Genomic DNA, 16,528 nt, shown 5'->3' with positions numbered 1-16,528 from the left:
TTAAATATATTGAGTAAGTGACAGAATGTTTAGCAAGTCTTTCAATCAAATATTCATCAACTTTCATCGTATTGTGAAGTTAGCTAGCAAAATTCATCCACTTGATTCACAAGTATAACAAAGTACATATGGAATCATCATACATCTGTAGAGGGGAAGGCAAGAACAAAATCAAGTATTCAATCATGATAAGATTATTAGGTCAACTTTGGAATCTACAGCAATTACTCAGCAGTCCTTTTTTTTTCTGGTACTAGTGGTAAGTAGGTAATTATTCAAAGCCATAATTACTGTGCTAAACAGTTTGGCACCATTGCATCAATCCAAAATGGTCAGCAATATAAAGCAGCCTTCAATGTATCTCAACTTACAAATTCTTGTCCTGTTTTTTTTAAATATTTACTGACACAACAAAATGGAATACATGGCAGAGACCAAAAAGCCAGCAAAGTTAACTTTTTTCAATTCCAGGTGTGCCCAAAATTAAAAATAAGATATACCTATGTGGCTCAATGGTTAGCACTGCTGCCTCACAGCTCCAGGGACCCAGGTTCAACCCCTGCCTTGGTAACTGACTGTGTGGAGTTTGCACATTCTCCCAGTGTCTGCATGGGTTTCTTCCCACAATCCAGAGATGTGCAGGTTAGGTGAATTGGTCATGCTAAATTGCCCATAGTCAGGGGTGAATACGGGGAATGGGTCTGGGTGGGCTATTCTTCAGAGGGTCAGTTTGGACTTGTTGGGCTGAAGGGCTGAAGTTTCCATACTGTCAGGAATCTAATCTTAAAAAAATCTGCTGAGAACAAGTAGCATAGCTTTTTCTCTATATATACACTCACTCTCTGGGGAGTGAAACAACATCAAAGCTGGTTTACCCCCGAGTCTTTTTTACTGGCAAGCTGCAAATATCACTGCAGCTACATTAAGAGAGTTTATTAATTCTTTTATTGCCCAACGACACGACAAAATTACAATTCACTTTTTTTTTCTAAAGATCGAATTCGATCAAGAAACGTCCACCCAAATTCGTTGCGCCGGATGAAAGGTGATAGGGTGGGATGAAAGATAGATGAAGCACAATCTCCTTCTGGAACATCAATTATTCAGTGTGCAGCTTCCCGTTCAATTCAGATAGCAGAACTCCACCGCTTCAAAATAAGGGGATAGGGCTGTCTGTGGGTACTTCCATTCAGCCACAATCCACCCAGTTTATTTTAAATAAAAGAAACCTCCCAACACAACAACATTAAAGTGAATGGGAAGGGACGCGAGGGAGAAGAAAGTTTGAAAATGTAAGAAAAAACAATTCTTGCGGGAGATCGGATTTTACTCGTTTATAAAAGGGAACAGTCGACTCGAAGGAAAAAGGAAATTTAAAAGATCAGGCAAACAAAGGTAAGAGTCTCCCGGCGGTATCTAGGCCATGAGAGGGTAAATATCAAAGAGAGAGAGTGTGTCTTGGTCACTGACCCCAGACTAACCCCATTTCTCCAGCATCAGCTTCAAGACAGAGAGGCGGCCGCCGGCTCCGTGATGACTCGAGGTTGGCCGCCCACACAACGGTAAATCATCACCCGATCTAATTTATCACTCACAATCTTACACCCATACAGAAAAGAGAAAACTCCACGTCTCTGCGCTTACCCGCTGCCATTGCCGCCAGTGCCACTGCTGCTACCACCGCCACCGCCTGGTCGCAGCGCCATCTTGATCCGGCTCCTTGTCAACCAGCAACTATTTCCGGGTCTCCTCCCCAAAGGTCAACGCCCAGTCACCTGTCACCAGATGTATCAACTTGACTGAGTCAGTCTCATTGCTACATGTCCCAAGCACTTCCAATATCTGTCTGCATTATGTCTCATGTTGAAACGTTAATCCTGTTTCTTCCCTCTACAAATGCTGCCAGATCTACTGAGTGTCTCCAGCAACTTATGCTTAAGATTTCGCAGTTCTTTGTTATTATTTCTTATTCGTGAAGGGGAGGGGGCAGGGAATCTCCCTTCTTCCTTTCCTCCCCTTCTCCTTCACTATTTTCTCTCAATCAGCCTGAATAATGCACGTTTAAGTTCTGGAACATTCTAATCAAAGAGACTGCCACTATGCTTACTGAAGCAAAATATAATTTTTGTAATTGGTGCCCTAACATTCATCCCGTGTGGTTGGAGGGTTCCTAGGCGGAAGATGAGGCGCTCTTCCTCCAGGCGTGGTGTGGTCAGGGTCTGGTGATGGAGAAGTCCAAGCACCTGCATAACCTCATCACCTCAGGAGATCTCCCATCCACCGCCTCCAACCTCATAGCCCCACAACCCCGCACTGCCTGTTTCTACCTCCTGCCCAAAATCCACAAACCCGACTGCCCCGGCCGACCCATTGTCTCAGCCTGCTCCTGCCCCACCGAACTCATTTCTGCATACCTCGACACTGTCCTGTCCCCCTTAGTGCAAGAACTCCCCACCTACGTTCGGGCCACCACCTATGCCCTCCACCTCTAGACTAGACTAGACTAGACTAGACTTACAGTGTGGAAACAGGCCCTTCGGCCCAACAAGTCCACACCGACCCGCCGAAGCGAAACCCACCCATACCCCTACATTACCCCTTACCTAACACTATGGGCAATTTAGCATGGCCAATTCACCTGACCCGCACATCTTTGGACTGTGGGAGGAAACCGGAGCACCCGGAGGAAACCCACGCAGACACGGGGAGAACGTGCAAACTCCACACAGTCAGTCGCCTGAGTCGGGAATTGAACCCGGGTCTTCAGGCGCTGTGAGGCAGCAGTGCTAACCACTGTGCCACCTCCTCCATGATTTTCGCTTCCCCGGCCCCCGACGCCTTATCTTCACGGTGGACATCCAGTCCCTATACACTTCCATCCCCCATCACGAAGGCCTCCAAGCCCTCCGCTTCTTCCTCTCCCGCCGACCCAACTCATACCCTTCTACTGACACCCTCCTTCGACTGACTGAACTGGTCCTCACTCTTAACAACTTCTCCTTCCAATCCTCCCACTTACTCCAAACTAAAGGAGTAGCCATGGGCACCCGCATGGGCCCCAGCTATGCTTGCCTCTTCGTCGGATATGTGGAACAGTACATCTTCCGCAGCTACACTGGCACTATCCCCCCACATTTTCCTCCGCTACATCGATCATTGTATTGGCGCTGCCTTGTGCTCCCACAAGGAGGTTGAACAGTTCATCCACTTTACTAACACCTTCCACCCCGACCTCAAATTTATCTGGACCGTCTCAGACTCCTCCCTCCCCTTCCTAGATCTCTCCATTTCTAACTTGGGCGACCGACTCAACACAGACATTTACTACAAACCGACAGACTCCCACAGCTACCTAGATTACATCTCTTCCCAACCTGCCCCCTGTAAAAATGCCATCCCATATTCCCAATTCCTTCGCCTCCGCCGCATCTGCTCCCAGAGGACCAATTCCAATACCGAACAACCCAAATGGCCTCCTTCTTCAAAGACTGCAATTTCCCCCCAGACGTGGTCGACGATGCTCTCCACCGCATCTCCTCCACTTCCCGCTCCTCCGCCCTTGAGCCCCGCCCCTCCAACTGCCACCAAGACAGAACCCCACTGGTCCTCACCTTCCACCCACTAACCTCCATATACATCGTATCATCCTTTGTCATTTCCGTCACCTCCAAACAGAACCCACCACCGGGGATATATTTCCCTCCCCACCCCTACCAGCATTCCGGAGAGACCACTCCCTCTGTGACTCCCTCGTCAGGTCCACACCCCCCACCAACCCAACTTCCACTCCCGGCACCTTCCCTTGCAACCGCAAGAAGTGAAAAACTTGCGCCCACACCTCCCCCCTCACCTCCCTCTAAGGCCCCAATGGATCCTTCCATATCCATCGCAAATTCATCTGCACCTCCACACACATCATTTACTGTATCTGCTGCACCCGATGTGGCCTCCTCTATATTGGAGAGACAGGCCGCCTACTTGTGGAACATTTCAGGGAACACCTCTGGGACACCCGCACCAACCCACCCAATTGTCCCATAGCTGAACACTTTAGCTCCCCCTCCCACTCTTCAAGGACATGCAGGCCCTTGGCCTCCTCCATCACCAGAACCTGACCACACGACGCCTGGAGGAAGAGTGCATCATCTTCTGCCTAGGAACCCTCCAACTACAAGGGATGAATGTAGATTTCTCCAGCTTCCTCATTTCCCCTCCCCCTACCTTATCTCAGTTCCAACCCCTGGATTCAGCACCACCCTCTTGACCTGCAATCTTCTTCCCGACCGCTCCGCCCCCACCCCCTCTCCGGCCTATCACCCTCACCCTCACCTCCTTCCACCTACCGTATTCCCAGTGCCCCTCCCCCAAATTCCCTCCCCCCTACCTTTTATCTCAGCCCACTTGGCACACCAGCCTCATTCCTGAAGACGGGCTTATGCCTAAAACATCGATTCTCCTGCTCCTTGGATGCTGCCAGTCCTGCTGTGTTTTTCCAGCACCACAATACTCTTACATTCTAGCCTTGTCTGCATCCCAAGTGCATCAGAATCTGGATTACTGGATTATTAGACCAGTAATATTACCACAACACCACTACCAACTCACTCCAAATTGTCTCTTGTGAAGGAGTGTTTTAACAATTGTCCTGACCAGGTTGGAAGAACTCTGTACAGCTTAAGGAGCAGGCCACAATGTGACACTGGCAGCTGTGAGGTCTAGTAGCAGTGTGTCCATCTTCAGGGTCTTTTGAAACAATTTTTGCTGCAGCTAGTGAGTGTCAGAAGATGATCACACATGTTGTGCCACTATAGAAACCAGCTTGGTTGACATCAAGGATGGTCTGTTTTTTTGGAGATATGCATCGGAGGACAGACAACTCAATGATCTTTAGGCATGCAGAAAAGTAGTGAAAGCAGTTAATAGCTGAGACCTTTTCTATACTTTGGAAACATTTTTTGATTACTACACTTTTCGAGTGAGTAAATCAAGTATTAGCATAGCAGTCACGAAGTTTTAAAAATTTAGGTGCAAGATTGCCACAGCTTACTGTTTTACTTACGCAACTTCTGTGATCTTGTAGGGATCAGGACAGTGGTCTACTTCCAAATAAACCTATTGGACTATAATCTGGTGCTGTGTGATTTTTAACTCTGTATGTTGCTGGCATTATGTTTTTCAGTTCATTGCGGATTAGTGTCTTGTTCAGTTTCCAACAAAGTCCTTGCTACATAAAATTGTTGTCTAGCAACATGGTTCAGGATGACTGATGAGCAAGTTGGTGCAGGTAATTATTTGGTTTCTCCGAGATGTCCAATCAGGTTCCAGTGCTTCCAACTGCACTGAGTAAAACTGAACCCTCCTATCATTTCCTCCTCTCTGGTGTAACATGCAGCATCAAGAGACTCTGTCTTGGCCTTTTGTATCAGGGTCACCAGGTGAATTACATTCCTTTAGGGACACTGCATTCTCTGTATCAAGACACGGAATAAAGATGGCTGATGCAAGCAGCTTTGTGAATGACATCACTAAAGTGCTCATATAATTCTTCCATAGGTATGTTGTGCATCGGTATAAATGTTACAATATGATATGATAAATGATAAAAATATTATAGAATCCCTATAGTGCAGAAAGAGGCCATTCAACCCATTGAGTCTGCACTGACCCTCTGAAGAGCATCCCATCCAGACCCAGCCCTCTCAACACTATCCCTGTAATCCCACATTTATTATGGACTACTGCACCTAGCCTAGACATCACTGGATACTATAGGGCAATTTAACATGGCTAAACTACTTAACCTGTGCATCTTTGCATTGTGGGAGGAAACCAAAGTAGAATCATGCAGACACAGGGAAAATGTGTAAACTCCAAAAGGACAGTCATCCGAGGCTGGGATCAAACCCAGATCCTAGGTGCTTTGAGGCAGAAGTGTTACCCACTGTATCACCGTGCTGCCCAAGGTCCCACTGTATCATCATGCCGCCCAAGGTCCCACTGTATCACCGTGCTGCCCAAGATCCCATTGTATATTCACCAATTTGCTTTTCAGAAGTTCCATCAAATCCTCCTTGCAATGGTAGAGGAGTGAAAGGTAGATACCAATGTGCTGACTATGTGGAGGACTGCCCAGGACTGGACACTGTGCTGGTGAGGAAAACCATCAAATGAACTGAGTCAGCACCCGGTCAGGTGAATACTTCCCACTCCATCTGGCCAAATGGAACATTCCCTGTTGCTTGAATCTGTGTGTCAGGCTGAGGTTGTTTCTAGAGGTATTCTCTAGGACCTGTTCACCATCATTATCTGGTACTGAGTAATCCTGAATCCTGCAATAGTTGTTGGTATCTCCCACTCAGCTGGCTGGGTGAGGCAGTATTAGCAGAACTTGCTGTACCCAGCTGGCACTTGGAACTGTTTGCACTTGGAGATGTACTTGGACATTTTTGCAGGATGAAAACTGCCAACCTGAATTGTATGTCAGAACTTGGGTAATGTCAAGACAGCTCCATTGGCAAAATGGAATAGCATTTAGAAGGATGAAAGGTAGATCTGTTTGAAACTTACAGAATACTGAGAGGCCTGATAGAATGAAAATGGAGAAGATGTTTCCACTGGTAGGAGAGAGCAGGACCTGAAGGCGCGGTCTCAGAGTGAGGGGACAACTCTTCATAACTGAGATAAGAAAGCATTTCTTCAGCCAGAGGGTAGTTACTCTGCAGAACTCATTGCTGCAGAGCTTTGTGGAGGCCAAGTCATTGAGTGTGTTTTAACACAGGAATAGATTGGTTCTTGATTGGTAAAAGGATCAAGGTTTACAGGGAGAAGGCAGGAGAATGGGTTTGAGAAACCTTTCAGGCATGACTGAATGGTGGAACAGACTCAATGGACTCAATAGCCTAATTGTGCTCCTATGTCTTATGGTCTTATGGCACAGCTGTATTTAGCATAAGGGGAGTAGCAATGTAGGTCAAAGTCTTTGCTATAATAACAAACTGCTTCCTGAGTTCCAATATGGGTCAGTTCTAGGTAAATGATGTCAATGAGTTGGGGGTGGGGAGGCATGCCATCTAATGAGACTTGGTGGCTAACGAACCCTCAATATTAAATTGTAAAATTCAGAGAGCATGTCCTGTGAGCATAAAACCACAGAGTTGTTCACCAGAGAATAGTCTTCCTCAAGTGTTTGGGTTTCCACAAGAGGGCTGTTTCAGAGCCCTTTAGTATTATCTTGGATTTATGTCTGCTGTTGGGATCATTTACTTCCATGAGGTGGCTGAGTACAGATGGTGAGGGGAGTGAGAATGCTGCATGTGATATGCATTAATATTTTTATGGCTTTATCGATACTCCATTGATAGTGTAGCTTTCACAAATACTATACATCTCAAAGTGCTTAAGCCAATCAAATACTTTTGAATCCGGAACATTGACTTCTCCACCTCCTGATGCTGCCTGGCTTGCTGTGTTCTTCCAGCCTCTTGCCTGTCTACGTAGGAAACGCAGAGGCCACTTCGTGCACAGCAAGATCTCACCAACAGTAATGTGATGATAACCAACTAATTTGGGAGAGTGGAGACAAACATAGCCAGAATGGAAATCTCAATGATAACTCAATGTTTTTCTTCTTAGATTGGATCTGTAATGCCCACATCATATTTGAATTCTATGGGAAAATGAAGATGACCAATTACAAATGATTAATAAAATGCAGAAAGAAAGATTTACTGTTGATTTGATTTATTATTGTCATGTGTACCGAGATACAGTGAAAAGTATTGTTTTGTGTGCCAACCAGATAAATCATACCTTCTAAAAGTACAACAAGGTAATAAAACACAATGCAGAATACAATGTTACAGCTACAGAGAAGGTGCAGAGAAAGATCAACTAGGAGAAAACGAGGACTGCAGATGCTGGAGCTCAGAGTCAAGAGTGTAGTGCTGGAAAAGCACAGCAGGTGAGGCAGCATCCGAGCTGCAGGAGAAACCTGATGTAGGGTTTATGCCTGAAACGTCGATTCTTATGCTCCTCGGATGCTGCCTGACCTGTTGTGCTTTTCCAGCACTATGTTGTCTGCTTTCCCAAGGCAGTGGGAAGTATAGAGAGAGTCAATAGAAAGAAGACTGTGGTGGACTGCATGGGTTACATTCACACCTCTCAGTAATTTCTTGCAGTCTGGGACAGAGCGGTTGCCATTCCAAACTGTGATGCATCCAGGATAAGGGACTTTCTATCATGCATCCATAAAAGTTGGTAAGAGTTACTGTGGACATGTGGTCTTCATGAACATTTCAACAAAAAGACACTAGTTTAAATAGTGTATCACTCCTACTGCACAGCACTGAAGTGTCAGCCTGGATTGTAGGTTTAAATCTCTGGAGTGGGATGTGAACCCACAGACTTGTGACTCAGAAGTAAGTATGCCACAAACGGAGTCATCTTTAAACTAAAATGCAAATGTTAGCTTTGGAAATTCACTTGAGATTTGATGCATCATTTAATGAAACATTTGACAAAATCAGGAAAGCAATATATTATAGAAGTTACTTTTGATGATGTATCGCAACTGCTGCATATTGCCAAATATGCAATTTAAATGCAGTAGTACAAGAGCCAGGCAAGATGAACTAGGAGAATTAATGCTACAATATAAATATGAATTTATAATTTAAATATTTTAAACTTATATTTTATAAATATATTATATGATGATGATACGGGCCACATAAAATTGTCTGTAGAGTAACTAATTGTGCAATTTTTGTGTAACAAGACGTTGCCTTTATGTTTTATTTCTGAATCTCTAAATTAAACTGAAGGCTGCTTCACTTTGCTTCAAAATAAAAGAGAGGAGGATTTCTGGCTGCAGAAAAAAACAATAGCTGTTAATTAATCAACTGAAGCTTTTAAAAAAGTGTTTTGGTGCTCATTGAATGTGAACCAAAATGTAATTTCCACTTACTTGCATTAAAATAAGTGTACCACTAGAAAGACAGCAGTTCACATCTTTGATTCATCAAGGTGTACTCTTGTTTACTTACCTTTTGTTATTGTACTGATAATATCTTGTTGATCTTTCTGGTTTCTGTATTATTTCATCTAAGTAAGTCTGCGTAGTGGTTTAGTTAGTATACAGTGACCACTCTTGCAAATCTTCCACATCATGATGTCACAGAAGAATGCAGTGAGTATCCCAAACAATCTTCAGGAAGCAATTTGTCCCAATTCAGGATTTTGTTAGACCAGAACTATACTGAGATAGTGTTTCACATTAAAGTGGCCAACAGGTGTTTCAAGCTGCAAGTGTTTTGGAATTTTTCTACGTTGCTTCTTACTTTAAAACTCAATGCTCACTTCATAAACCCAGATAAGTTTCTGAAGGAGTATGGGTAGAATGTAGTCAATATGTACAACACAGAAGAGATTGTATGGCTAAAAACATCATTGCCAAAGTTCATACTTCCCACAAGCCTCTGCTACAGTTCTTTGTCCAACCTCTTTAACATTTCCTTTTATTTCTTTCTATCCTAATTGCCTCAATCTTCTCCTGTGGTGGTGAGTTTCATATTCTAACCATTGTCTATGTAAAGATGTTTCTCCTTGAATTTACCAGTTAATGTCTTATATTTGTAGCCTTTAGTTTTGGTCTTTGCCCAAGATGATAAGTCTTTCTATATCATGTGCTGACATATAAATGTGAAACAAACAGAGGGATAGAAACCACGTATGGGCAGTATGTAGAGAGTCTAAATATTAGGAGTCAGCACAGGCTTGGTGGGCCAAAGGGCCTGTTCCTGTGCTATATCGTATTGTATCTACCTTATCAAATCCTTTCCCAATGTTAAAGACCTCTATTAGGTCCTCTTTATAAAGCAAAATAAACGAATCACCTCATTTTTTGATTAGAAACCTTCAAATTCTGACTTAAAGTTTTCAATCCTTTTACTTCAGAAAGAGAATCTTCAAGCAAGCCAGGGCTGTTGTGATAGTAGAGACGGATGTTATTTTCATCTTCATTCAGAATATGTATCCCTACTTACTTAAAACGTCTTAATACCTATCTGTATTTTAGCAAATTTATTTTATCATTCTTTACTTAAATAATGTAGAGGAAATTAACCATTTGTTTAATGCATAAAGCTTTGCTGCTAGTTATTTTCAAATTGAAATGTTTGACAAATGGTTGGGAGGTGGCTAGGAACAATTCATGGACCACTTTGAGGATACACTGACATAATGGTTATTTTTATGGCTTTATTGACCTGTATCACTTTAGTAATTTATCTTTGTCCTCTGATTCTTCCACCTGTCTATTCTATTTAGACACCTTCTTTTCCAAGAATTTTGCAGTCTCCTTATTCATTCTTAAAGAAACATATCACAGTGGTTTCCAACTCCCTGCTGTAGCTCTGATGAAAATGCTCATGACGTTTTCCAAACAGCAGGTCTTTCTGGATTTCCTGTCAAAATTATTGTGCAGTTCTTCATGAAAATTATAGGTAGCAATGTCTCATAAAATGAATTTGCTGACCTCCAACAGGAAAACATTCTGCACCCAACAGAATCAGAGGCACCATTCAAATGCTGAACATGGGTATCTAACTTTCCCAAACCAATACTACAGCACCACTTCCAGCCATCTAATTTGATATCCTTTTCGACTCCCATCTGGCTACACAAATTATTTTCTCTCTCCTTTACATCTTCCCTAATAACTAATTCTGTTTCTCTGTTCTCAGAGACTAATTTGCAGCACTTAGCAATAAAATTGGGAGCATCTAAATTGGAAATGGCCATGTTTCAGTAGCTTTTAGACCAAACCTTGCACAGAAAGAATATTCAGGTGCTACATTTAGGCATCACGAGTTAAGAAGAAGACATCAAGATGAAACAATGTTAAATTATTCCCAGAGACTGTGTTGACGTTATTTCCCCAGATTGTAAATGAAAACAAATATTTTGTGCCAGTTGTGCTGGAAGATCCTTGATGCTAGAACCTTAGATTGTTGGATCTAGATCATCCTTTCCAGTTGCAAAGATGGGAGATCAAAAGAGAGAGATACAGACAATCAAGCTTCAGACACAAAGCTATGTGGCAAACTTGTATCAGGGCTGAAAATGTGTTGCTGGAAAAGCGCAGCAGGTCAGGCAGCATCCAAGGAGCAGGAGAGAGAAAGTTTCGGGCATAAGCCCTTCATCAGGAATGAGGAAAGTGTGTCCAGCAGGCTAAGATAAAAGGTAGGGAGGAGGGACTTAGGGGAGGGGCGTTGCAGATGCGAAGGAGGTCAAGGTGAGGATGACAGGCCGGAGAGGTCAGGAAGAAGTTTGCAGGTTAGGAAGGCGGTGCTGAGTTAGAGGGATTTGACTGAGACAAGGTGGGGGATGGAAATGAGGAAACTGGAGAAATCGGAGTTCATCCCTTGCAGTTGGAGGGTTCCTAGGCAGAAGATGAGGCACTCTTCCTCCAACCATCGCGTTGTTATCTGGCGATGGAGGAGTCCAAGGACCTGCATTTCCTTGGTGGAGTGGGAGGGGGAGTTGAAGTGTTGAGCCACGGGGTGGTTGGGTTGGTTGGTCCTGGTGTCCCAGAGGTGTTCTCTGAAACGTTCCGCAAGTAGGTGGCCTGTCTCCTCAATATAGGAGGCCACATCGGGTGCAGCAACTTGTATCAGGCTCAAGAGAATGCAGGAGAGCAGTAATGTTTTTTTTAATTCAAGAACATATCTCACTTGTAAAAGCCATAGACTGATTATCTTCATTATTTGTTTTATTTATGAAAAGGCATAGCAATCCATTAAATATTAATAGATATTGCACTGCATTATTTCCCTTCATTGTGAAGTAGAACAAATCGACTTTGATCCTGGTCTCACCTTTGCAGGTAGTTTCTCAGTCTCCTTTGAAAGGTATTAGAGAGGCGTACATGAAAGTGACTTAGGATATGTCTCAATTAATTACATTATTGAATACATTGATATTGGGCAACTCAATATACTCTGGCATACAAAGGACATCAAGTCCACTTACAGGAAGACTGCATTACACTGAATGAAGGAGATATCTAGGCAAATGTAAATTTGAAACAGACTCCTGCACTTGGCAGCTTTAATCATCTTTTTCATATTCCAGTTCAGCGAGCAAACCTACACCTAAATTTCATAAAATTCCTTTTCATTCTCTATTTTTTGCTCTGTAAGGTACTTTCAAAGAGTCATGCATTATGTGGGGACAGGAGAAAAATAGTGTTGTTAAACCCAAATTTATGAACATATGCATTACTTTAAAAGTGCATTGTGTCAACATTTAGATCTGAGGTTTGAAGTGGATCAGAGGAGAACTGTACACTGTGGAATTTTTTTTGATATAAGTGTGATGAAAAGCAATTACAAAATCATCAAACTCAAAAAAAAATTTACTCATCGAGGTAAAAGAAAAAACAAATAAGGAAGTTGAACTCAAAGATTATACTTGGTGAAAGTCAACCTCTTACACATTGATCAACCTCAATTAGCAAAAGATTTAATTAAATGGTAGAATTAGATATCTGCATGCAGTACGCATGTAATCAAATAAGGTTATTCACTTCACTGTTGTTTAATGGAAGTGAAGCCTTTTATGCATTATAAATAAACACACTCGTTTGACAGCATTACCACACTGCTTCAGTACATTCACTACAGTAGTTTGCTGACTAGATTATATTTAAATACTTCCAGTTTGAACACAGCTTGAGGGCTTGTAATAAAGCAGAATGAGTTGACGTGGAATCTGGAAGATTCTTTACTGTAGAGTTCTTCCTATACTGGCCAAATCATGAAAATCAGAGTCATGGGGTTATACAGCACAGAAACATTTTTCAGTCTAACTCATCCACACCAACCAGATACCCTAAACTGATCTCGTCCCATTTACCAGCATTTGACCCATGTCCCTCTAAATCCTTCCTACTCATGTATCCATCCAGATGACTTTTAAATCTTGTAATTCTACCAGCGTCCAATACCTCTTTTCGCAGCTCGTTCCATACATGCACCAACTGTTGCATGAAAAAGTTGCCCCTCAGGTCCCTTTTAAATATTTCTCTTCTCAGCTTAAACTATGCTCTTTAGTTTTGGACTCCCCTACCCCAGGGAATAGACCTTGGCTATTTACCCTATCCATGACCCTCATGATTTTACAAACTTCTATAAGATCACCCCTCAGCCTCTGAGGCTCCAGAGAAAATAGCCCCAGCCTGTTCAGCCTCTCCCTCTACCTCAAACCCTCCAATCTCAGCAACGTCTTTGTAAATCCTTTCTGAACCCTTTCAAGTTTAACAACATCTTTCCAAAAGCTAGGGAGACCAGAACTGAATGCTGTATTCTAAAAGTTCAAACCAAACTTTTGCTTTTTAAATTGATCTGCAACAACAACAACAAAATGTATAAAAAGTTATTTTTTCCATGACAAACTTTCACAGCATTATTATACCTCACTGAAAATCTAGACCTGTCTTTCAGAGTCATCACAAAGTTAAAAGATTTTTAAAAGTACACAAAATTCCCCAATTTACCATCTTTAGACATAGATTGACAGAAAGCACACACCAAGTTTCTGTACCTATCAAGAATTACTACTTGTAAGTAAATAGTTTCTTACTGCAGGTAAATAATTCTGAACTGTTGACATATAACTGTACTAGTTAAAACAAACCCCTCTCCACCACAGACTTGCAGCAGTTCTAAATGGCAGCATACCACCACCTTCAAGGGCAATTAGGGATGGAGGATTTAAAAATAATACATTTTTATAAAAATCAAATTACAGATTAGATTATGACTTTCCTGAATGGCTCAGTTCTGCCTACAAGGGAGATTCCAAACCATTTTTAATAGCTATTTCAACACTATCCCATTCAGATCTGTTCATTTGACCGTATACACTTGAGGCTAAAGGAACAAAACCTTATAATCTTTACCAGGCAATTTTAAGTTCTCCGGTTTGAAAGAAGTGGAGCAATTAAGGCTGATTGGAGATGTGCATGAGAACTCAAAATTTAACATCCTCATAGACTAACATGTACATTTTGATACATAATGTCTTAATGCTTAAATGGCAAAAATTGCATTTTAAGTTATCAAACGGATAGACCTCACTGATGAATTTTCAATCTGCACAAAACAGGACCAAGGATTCACTTCAATTTTAGTTAAAAACTAGTTGTATTAATCCTAAGGCATTGCTAGACAAAATAGCAAATGATGTTGGTTTGTGAAGGTTCAGGTATGTTTGTTAGTTTAAAAAAAAGAACATCCATTCATTCTCAGTCCTGTTTTACACAATGATCTACCAAACTGGAAATGCAGATTTTTTGCAATTTGGTGAATAGCTAATTGAAGCTACTCAGTCTTTAACAATTGTTCAGACTGCTAACATCTATGGGACGCTATTGGTACATGGAGATGGACAGCTCCAAACAGCTGTGTTTGGGGATTGAAAAGATGAATGGGGTGGAAAGCTCTTCCTACAGACAGGAATGGTACATAACAATGCTGGAGAAACTCAGCAGGTCTGACAGTATCTGTGGGAATAGAAACTGTCTTAACATTTGGACTCTGCTGCGATTCATTTAGAATTATACACCCTTCATTCCTTTGCAATACAGAGACACTGCAACACCAAGATATTCTCCAATCTGAAACTCCTCAGGTCAAAAATTAACAATACCATGATGAGGTGTGAAAAAGTGATAGGATTGCTTGTAATAGCTTGTAACAGCAGATAGTTATACTGCACTAACACCTTTGTTATTACATTAAATAGTAATTGGAACTAGAAGCTCTTTATAGCCACTGCTTGGGATAAACACAGGCAAAGGACGATATGAAGACCATGCAAGTAAAAGTGACTGTAAATCTACCGGATTGTTAAAAAAGTCCTAACTGGTTGAGGGAAAAAATTGTACCGTTAAATAAATGGCAAAAAAAGGAAAAAACTGCAATTCTACAAATCTAACATAAAAACAGAAAAAGTATAACAATACTCAGCAGACCTGGCAGCTTTTACGAAGAGAGGAAGAGTGAGCATTTTCAGGCTAAGAGAACGTCTTCAGAATTGAATGAAGATAGAAACTTGATGGGTTATGTTTTTGAATGATACTAGGCTGGAAGAACAAAAAGGTCTGGGACAGAGGTGAGAGAGATTAGATGAAAAAGATGCCGAGGAGCAACAGGAACAATGAAATGGTAATGATTGCAGTAAAGAAATAAAGCAATTGTTCAGAATAAGTGCGAATGGCAGAAGAATGAACTCTGTCCAAAAGCACGAAAAGCAATATTCAGGCTGGCACATAGCAAAAAGAGCAGAATCCAAATGTGGGACAGTTCATGTCTGAAATTGTTAATCGCATTCTGGAGTCCAGAAGGCTGGAAAGTGCTGAATTCTAAGGTATGATATAGTCCTTTCAATTTATCTTGATCCTCAATGGAAGCCTGCAGTACATCAGGAACAGAAAAAAAGTGAACACAAAAATGATGTGGTGAATTAAACCGATTGTCCTTACTAAGGAAGTGTGATTTTATGTATGCCCTATGAGGAAAAAAAAAGTGTTCAGGCTAGGCTTGTAGTCATTAGAATTTGAAACAGGAAGAGTGACTTGATTGAAACAAAATCCAAAAGGGGTCTCTGACAAGGTGTTTGGAGAACCTAGAAATTTCTCACAGAAGGTTGTGGATCTTTGGAAATCTTCCCAAAAAGACAACAGAAGCAGAATCTTTGAACATTTTAAAGGCAGAGGTAGATTTTTAAAAAGGGGTGAAAGATAATTAAGGACGGGTTGCTTGTGGAATAATCAGATCTTACTGAATGGCAGAGCAGACTCCAGGGACAAGTGGCCTATTCCTGCTCCTAATTTGGATATTTGTATATATGGGACTGCAGTCTCACACTAAGATGACGGAGTTTTCATTGTTGTTCAAGGTGGCGATACAGTAACATTGACGGAAAGTAGAGAAGGGCAGTAAAACCAACCTTGCACACATCTAGGAGAATAAATAATTTTAAAAAACTTGAAAGGACAATTGGAACCTCAGTAGCCTTAGATGGGGAGGTGATAGCGTGGTGGTATTATCACTAGACTGTTAATCCAGAGACCCAGGTAATATTCTGGAGACCTGGGCTTGAATCAAATTCCAGCAGATGGTGGAATTTGAATGCAGTAAAAATCTGGAATTAAGAGTATAATGATCACCATGAATCCATTATCGATTATTGGAAAAACCCAATTAGTTCACTAATGTCTGTTGGTCCTTATCTGGTCTGGCCTACACACGATTCCAGACCCAGAGCAGAGCAACGTGGTTGATTCTCAACTGCCCGATGGGCAATAAATGCTGGCCTAGCTAGCAATGTCCTCATCCCGTGAATGAATAAAGAGCCAGCAAGAGCAAGAACAATTTTAGTCTTCACCATCAATCTCATGCTCCTCAACTAATTCAAGACTTCTACAAACATAGCTAAAAGGTAAAGTCATTATAGTCCCAGAAGA

General features: G+C 41.9%; 1 protein-coding gene across 5 annotated transcripts in view; it reads right to left on the bottom strand.

Moving 5' to 3' along the window:
* Window positions 1–1,716, bottom strand: part of synrg (synergin, gamma) — a 121,929-nt gene extending 120,213 nt beyond the window's left edge. For all 5 annotated transcript variants that reach the window (XM_060848019.1, XM_060848020.1, XM_060848022.1 and 2 more), the window contains exon 1: window positions 1,645–1,716. In XM_060848019.1, coding sequence (XP_060704002.1) covers window positions 1,645–1,706 — 62 coding nt within the window. In that variant the 5' untranslated portion in view covers window positions 1,707–1,716. The remainder of the gene's footprint in view (window positions 1–1,644) is intronic.
* Between the last annotated feature and the right edge of the window lie 14,812 nt (window positions 1,717–16,528).

Source organism: Hemiscyllium ocellatum, chromosome 31 (assembly GCF_020745735.1).
Source record: "Hemiscyllium ocellatum isolate sHemOce1 chromosome 31, sHemOce1.pat.X.cur, whole genome shotgun sequence".
NCBI classification, from domain to species: Eukaryota; Metazoa; Chordata; class Chondrichthyes; order Orectolobiformes; family Hemiscylliidae; genus Hemiscyllium; species Hemiscyllium ocellatum.
Note: the sequence above shows the minus strand (reverse complement) of the source record. Positions and strands in the feature narration are given on the sequence as shown.